A 7,613-nucleotide genomic window follows, 5' to 3' on the forward strand; every position below is an offset into this window, starting at 1 on the left:
ATTTTTACAACATGTATTTATTTATTTTAAGATATAGTCATTCTTATAATTCAACAACTTTAAAAAGATGGGCAAACGTTGGTTAAAAAACTGTCATGCAAGGTTTACGGTAACAGATCGTCATCATCTCATGGACCTTACCATTGACATGCGGAAATAGGGTGATCATATGAAATATAAAATATTTAATGGTTTCTTTAATGACGACAACATCAAATTGAATACGTGAATGAAAAATAAGAGGGATAATTGCACTAACCACGAAAGAAAAAGTGTTAAAAATACGTAAAATGACCCACGACAGTATGACTAAGATCATGGAACAAACTACTTTCTAAACAATAACCCCCCCCTTCTTTACCTTACGGAAATCAGGGCAAAAGTCAAATCAAATTTAGAAAACATGGCGTCCACTTTACTGTGTCGGGTGTCGTCAATATTTAAAACTGATTTAATCTTGCCGTTGAAGAGTCTTGTCTACAGACGGGTAAACATTGCCACTGAGATGAATGCAATAACTCACAAATCTTATTAAAAACTTTAATGTGATGTGTAAGTTAGCTAGCTAGCTGCTATTTTAGCAGCAGGTTGTTGTTAGTTGGCTAGCTAACTGTTAGGTGTGCTTCTATGGGAAAGCTGTGCAGCAGTTTAAACATAATTTCCGACGTTGACAGACATGAGTGCATTCTGAAATATTTCTGGCATAGCTAGCTACATTTGTTCCAGTGTTCTGCTACAGATAAATTGCTGAGAAGTGTGGGGACAGTTGACGATATGACCACTTTTGTGATGTTCATGCAAGAGCACATACTAAATACTAAACCTGTGTAGGCGGCTTGCTGTGTGTTCTCACAGCCAGACATGTAAGCATCTCAACCTTTCACCCAGTCCCCTCTCCACTGGGAATGTGAGTACCCACGCTGTTGGAGGAGTAGAGTGCAGTGCATCAGTGGTGTTTATCAATATAAGTAATTGCTCTTACTAATGCATTTGTTTGACAGGAAAGACAACTAGTTTTTAATTCAATGGCCTCTATGCTACTTGTAGATGTGCAAGTTCAAATATAGCACAAGTTCTTATATAGCGCAGGACAAAAGCAAGCCTGGGGTTTTTTTTTAAACAGAAAAAGCAGCACAACGCCTCTCCCTGTGTGACCGAACAGTACTTGTGTGTATTTACTGACCTGTATGTGTAACTGATAGATGCACACATACATGTTAATGCATTTTTCCAAGTCTTGTTTTTGTCTGTAATGTCTTTTTCTTTATATGTCGGACCCCAGTAAGACTAGCTGTCACCATTGGTGTCGGCTAATGGGGATCCTAATAAATCAAATCAAAATCTCTGACTCGCAACATCCCTTTCAGCTGGTTCATTAATATGATTTTTTTTTTGTGTGTGTGTGTTGTCCCATTTACTATCCTTAAACAGTTGTTCAGCAGTGGGACCAGGGCATTGAGTGAGACTGGACCCTCGCAGGCTAAATTCTTTCCTGCAAATGAGGGATCAATGCTGCTCCCAGGGACTTACAAAGGCAAAGTGGCCTTTATCACAGGAGGAGGAACGGGGTTGGGAAAAGGCATGACCACAACACTGTCAGCACTAGGGGCAGAGTGTGTCATTGCTAGCAGGTAAGTGGAAACTTGGTAGTCAGTCGGGCTATAAATCCCAACACTACTGCTGCCTTCTTGCACTCACAAATGAGAAAGTGACACATTTTTGTTGTAATTTCTAGAAAACTGGATGTTTTGAAAAAGACTGCAGAGGAAATTACAGCTCAGACAGGAAATAAGGTACTACTACTGATCAGTTACCCACATTGAATGCATTCATTATCCAAGAGTTGTAGATACTGATAAATCAGTATGAACTCTGCTTTAAGTTGTGTTTGATACTTCAAGACTCTATCTGCAGGTCCATGCTGTGCAGTGTGATGTTAGAGACCCCAAGTCAATTGAAGCTGCTGTGGACCAACTGGTAGAGGTTGCTGGTCTCCCTGATGTACGTAGGTACAGATCAAGGATGTTTTGTCTGAAAAGTGGTACGCTTCGCTGTTCTAGATGTACTGGCCAATAATACTCCAATTGCTTGGTAAATATCATCCTCCTCTCTTGTTCTTTTAGGTGGTGATCAACAACGCTGCAGGGAACTTCATCTCCCCGTCAGAGAAGCTGTCTGCCAACGCATGGAGGACCATCACAGACATCGTCCTGAACGGCACGGCCTTCGTCACCCTGGAACTGGGCAAGAGGCTGATACTGGCCGAGAAGGGTAAACACCAGAGCTATCTGATGGAGTCCATAAGCACAGATCTAGGATCAGCTTTCCCTCGACATTTATTTGTGTTGTAATGTATCGTGTAGTGCTGCCACCAGGGTGCAGTAAAGATTCACCATTTGCCTACAACTCCTGGACATTTGATCCTTAGTAGTATAACAAGTGAGGATCAACCCAGAACATTGGTGTGGATGCATGTGTACCATGTCTCTGTTTTCTATTTAAGTGTGTAATATTGACAGTGATTGAGCCTCAATATGAAATGCTTGAGCACTTTTCCATTCAGTTGGTCATAGTCCAGCGTCCCTCCCCTTGTCCACTGCCCTTTTGCCCTAGGCTCCTCTTGGCTTTGTGTGCATGCACCCTCTCATTCCTTCTCGTCCTCTTTTTTTTTCTTCTCCTTTCTCTGCTGTCTCTGGTCAAAGAGGAAATTATATGTAATGGGAGGATAGGAAAAGCCTCTCATGCGATGTTGTGCCATATTTATAATATGTGCGCGTGTGTGCGTGGATAAGCTTTAATATTCATGTGAATATCCCAGCCCTTCTCTGATTACTGTGGCTTTTCCATCTGCCCTCAACACTGCAATTAGGCAAATCACAATTAAGAAATGACCTTGAAGTACAAAGACAAAAACATGCCATCACACTAGGGGCACTATTCAATCTGAACGGATGTTTTTCCAAAACAGCCATTCTTCCAACAGTGCAAGAAAGCATATTTGAATTGATACCCAGGTGTCTGTTCTTGTTTCACACTATTAGGATTATTCTATTGCAGGGGTGCGCAATCGTTTTGTCTCGAGGGCCACATTGGGATTTTGAAATTCAACGGAGGGCCGCAATTTTTTTTATTTGATCAATTTGTGAGCTTAAAATAAGAATTTCCCTTCCCTGTTTTAGCGGCTACATAAATCTAAATGTGCTTTTATCGCAGTACAAGAACGTTGCTTTGTCTTCTCACCTGGCAGCTTGGCTCCAGGCTTTGATTAAATAGTCTCACAGACACACTATTTATTCTGCTAGCATCTCCTTCCACTACCCCTCTGACTTCTTGATGTTCCATGTATGTGTAGTAGCGTCGTTTGTTTTATCAATCTAAAGGTACCCTGACTCGTTAAATCTATTGCAGTGTAATCTGGCCCACAACGGCCACCATGTTTTATGAGCTTTAGTGTGCTGGATATAAAAGCCTATAGAACTGTAGAATGACTTACCGCTGCTCTCAGTTCATTGGAGGAACAAGTCAGCCTATTAGTCTAATGAAGAGATGGATGAATTGGTCTGAACTGGGATCAGTTGTAAATTATAGGGATGTACATGATGACACATATTGCTGGGCATATACTGTGCATATATTACAGTTGGACATACTTTTGTTTCTTTGTGGTATTTATGTACATTGTGTTTGTAGGTGCTGCGTTTCTGGCCATCACCACCATCTACGCAGAGACCGGCTCTGGATTTGTGGTTCCCAGTGCGGCTGCCAAGGCAGGAGTGGAAACTCTGTGCATGTAGGTATTTCAAAGGAGGCACTACCATAAAACCTATCAGGACCTGTTTCCCTGTCCTAAACCATCCCTTCACCCCTATCACTATTGCACCCACCACACGTAGACAGCCACACTGGCCTCATTTGAAAAGATTTGGCTCTCTCACTTATCAAACGCCTTATGAACACTAATGCATTTTTAAAGAGAAGCAATCATTAGCATAACGAAGGTCCAGGAACATTTAATTAACATTAAAGTGTGTCTCTCTCTCCCGATCCCCCTCCAGTAGAATGTAGACAATAATAAAGACGGGTGGGCTCTGTGCGTGTACCTTGTTCGTTCACACGTGTGAATCCAATAGTGTGTGTGAGAACCCAACTTAAATCCTGAATGGGACCGACACCTTTCATGTGAAGCCTTATCAAATGAAGAATACACCTTCTTAATGAACCTCGGAGGGCTTTTACCGAAAGAAAGATCCCACTCAATATTAGTCCCTGTCAATTCCATTGAAAGAGTTAATGACACAAAGGTTTCCCCATAAACCCAGGGGACTGGGAATGATAGATGGGGGATCTATTCGTGTCTCTCACAATCACATCCCTTTTGTACCTTGATATGTTTGACTTCCTATACAAGTGACCGCAGTGTGTGTGTGCATTCCAGACTAGCTGGAATGCCATTTAAGGTTGACGCTTTTACGCTTGAATCCAAAATAAAGGAAACACTTGAGTAAATGAGGGATAAAGTCTATTGAAAGCAGGTTGTTCACCCAGGTGTGGTTACTGAGATAATTAAGCAATTAACATCCCATCATGCTTAGGGGTCATGAATAAAAATGCCTGGTTGTCCAGTGATGTTGAAAGAGGGGTCTCAAAGGAGCATACTACATGTATAGTGGCATACTGGAGAGTTACCTATAGCTGGTCTTTTTTTCTGTGTGAATGAGCGCTATTATCTGATAATGGACCCCCCCCCCCATATGAAATCGCTCACACCAAAAAAGTGACCCCTCTATTTTGTAAAGGCAGCAGCAGCCAAATTTCATGCTCAATTATTGCGCCTGGCATCTCAGGGGAGAGCTAGCCTATTTTTAGATCATATTCTTTCATTACAGTTTTTTGTGCAGAGGGTTTCAAGAAACTAGAGGGAATGAATCAATTCAACAAGCACCTCCCTCGGCGCCTCTCGCTATAATGTTCCCAGAATGACATGGAATGACTAAAGCACTCCTGGCATCTACTTTTTGGCGCCCCAGCTTTTTCATTATGAATAGTTGAGATGTATTTTGTTTTTAGGTGCAGCTAGTTACCCTCCAATCATATTAGACTCAGACTGAAGGCCCCATTATGAGTGACTACCTATGAGAATATTTAGGAGGTAGTGTCTCACTCCTATGCCCAAGTCTAAACAGATTCCTTGAGCCTGCACTAGGCCATCTTTATTACTACATGCAGTAGTGGTAGTTCTTTATCTTTTTCTTCCTTTTTTTCGTGTGTGTGTATTGTATGTATATGTAAACAAACTACTGTTTGTTTTTTAGGTCTCTGGCTGCGGAGTGGGGGAGGTACGGCTTGAGGTTTAATGTCATCCAGCCAGGACCAATCAGAACCAAGGTAACAGACACAACTCTGGCATGAAACTTTACAAATATACTGTGTTGATATATTTTTTTTAAATAATAAAATGGCTTAAATCTTTCCCTTTCTGGTTTTATCTTGGCTTGTAAATATGTAATTAGCTATGTTTTATGACCTCTTCTCTTTGTGTAGGGGGCCTTCAGTCGTCTCGATCCCACGGGCATGTTTGAAAAGGCCATGATCGGCAGGATACCCGTGGGCAGGCTGGGCACGCCCGGAGAGATTGCCAACCTGGCAGCCTACCTGTGCAGTGACTATGCATGCTGGGTGTCTGGAGCGGTAAGAGAATGTGTGTGTGTCTTGATAAGCTAAGCAGGCAGTGAAGACCAATCACTATGTTAGCTGAATGCCTACCTTGCAGAATGGGTATCCGGAAGTTGCAGATTGCAGTAAATCCTTCACTGTAAATGACATTCCAAGTGCACTAGGATTAGACCATGTAGGTATAGGGATGGACTATGGCTAAGGGGAAAATGATGACTCAACATCCACATATACCGTGTTCTTCTCTTTAGTTGTGCCCATTCTCTTCTATTTGCAGATCATTCGAATGGACGGTGGAGAGTATGTCTCCATGGCAGGAGAATTCAATGATCTGAGGAGGGTATGTGCTGGAACTAACTTTGCAAACACTGTTCCACTGTCAAGACCGGAACTTTAACACTAAAAAATCATATGAACATAGAATGATAATTTGATAGCATTGCTACCTTTTGCATAATCTCTGTTCTGTTATGCAACTAGCTATTGATTCCGTAACAAGATTGCAAGTGAGCTGTTGCTGGTTGAGGAAATCGGGCCACATTTTATGACAGATGTTAGTTTATGGATATGTGGATCAGGTTGTGCTAGTTTTAACTTTGTGTTTTGTGTGCGTCAGGTCACTAAGGAGCAGTGGGCTATGATGGAGACCATGATCAGGGGCACCAAGGGATCCTAAGAGGTCAAGATGGGAACACGATACTTCCGGGGCAGCAGGTAGCCTAGTGGTTAGAGCGTTGGACTAGTAACTGAAAGGTTGCAAGATTGAATCCCCGAGCTGACAAGGTAAAAATCTGTCGTTCTGCCCCTGAACAAGGCAGTTAACCCCCTGTTCCTAGGCCGTCATTGAAAATAAGAATTTGTTCTTAGCTGACTTGCCTAGTTAATTAAAGGTTAAAAAATGTATATTTACTAACTCTCTACCACTGTTAATGCTCCAGGGAAACACAGATACTGTACACACAGACAATCTTTCCCTCTGTTTCTGACCTAAAACAGAGATTATACCATGTCAGGGAATATGGCTACAGGATCGACACACACACACACACAGCCTTCTCTACAAACACATTCTCACACACTCACTTAACCTCAAGCCTTATTTCTCATTGCCTAATGGACAAATCGACAGGATGGGGACAGTAGGGCAGCATTTGAAGAGAAAATGGCTTCATCAGGAGGCCAACTATTTAGAGGAGGTTCGAGAGAGAGAACCTCATCTTTTCGTTCTCACTCGGTCTGAGATTCTACTGGCTACAGCACTCCCTGGATGAAACTGGCTTCTTGTTGGTTGAAAAACCTGTCCGTTCCTACGATTGACTTGGTATTTTGCTAGTAACATTTATCATTTGTTTTTACAATGATGCCTTGAAAATAATGAATTCTGTTCTTTTTCAAAAACATGTTTCAATGGCCTATCTAAGTTGACGTCCAGTAATGCTATTCATTGCTGTTAAGTGATTGTCTTGTGCTCTGTGTGTACAATACGTGAGGTTTACATGAATATGTCTGTGTGGAGTATGTTGAATAAAAGACAGTAGACATTTTATATCTCTCTGACGCAGTCTTTTAAAATTCTCAGCCACCTAATGTTACATGGAGCGTTAGATGGATTGACTCTATTCATTCCCTCCCGAGCTGCTCTATCATTATTTTAGTTACTCTGACAAATCAATAGTCTAAACGCGGACATAATCTTATGTGGATCTAATACACTGCTAAGCTGTTATAAATAAATAACCTGAATGAGCTGTTCTTGGTCAGAAGTGCGATTTGTAGCAAGTTGAAAAGCTTGTCGAATGCATAATCATTGATGAACCGTTTCAATTTTTCGTAAATGTGTTTTAATATTCTTTGAAGTAATCACTGATGTGCCAAGGCTTCATTGGTGAAAGTAAAAAGATGGAAACATCCTTCACGCATCCAATCGAATACCGATTGGT

At 41.6% G+C, this 7,613-nt stretch overlaps 1 protein-coding gene across 1 annotated transcript; it reads left to right on the forward strand.

The window, feature by feature from the left end:
- The first annotated feature begins 365 nt into the window (after window positions 1–365).
- Window positions 366–7,219, forward strand: LOC139364580 (2,4-dienoyl CoA reductase 1, mitochondrial). The gene is made up of 10 exons (XM_071101444.1): window positions 366–487; window positions 1,432–1,631; window positions 1,736–1,793; window positions 1,915–2,001; window positions 2,124–2,271; window positions 3,691–3,790; window positions 5,313–5,385; window positions 5,542–5,688; window positions 5,951–6,013; window positions 6,290–7,219. Exons 1-10 carry the CDS (start codon window positions 404–406, stop codon window positions 6,347–6,349), a joined length of 1,020 nt encoding a protein of 339 aa, XP_070957545.1. The 5' UTR covers window positions 366–403; the 3' UTR covers window positions 6,350–7,219.
- Window positions 7,220–7,613: the final 394 nt, after the last annotated feature.

This window comes from Oncorhynchus clarkii, chromosome 2 (assembly GCF_045791955.1).
Source record: "Oncorhynchus clarkii lewisi isolate Uvic-CL-2024 chromosome 2, UVic_Ocla_1.0, whole genome shotgun sequence".
Classification (NCBI taxonomy): Eukaryota; Metazoa; Chordata; class Actinopteri; order Salmoniformes; family Salmonidae; genus Oncorhynchus; species Oncorhynchus clarkii.

Coding starts and splice junctions, on each gene's coding strand:
- LOC139364580 (XM_071101444.1), top strand. CDS start 404: ATGGCGTCCACTTTACTGTGTCGGGTGTCGTCAATATTTAAAACTGAT. Junction 2,002..2,123: donor AGGTTGCTGGTCTCCCTGAT/GTACGTAGGTAC, acceptor TTGTTCTTTTAG/GTGGTGATCAACAACGCTGC. Junction 2,272..3,690: donor GCTGATACTGGCCGAGAAGG/GTAAACACCAGA, acceptor TTGTGTTTGTAG/GTGCTGCGTTTCTGGCCATC.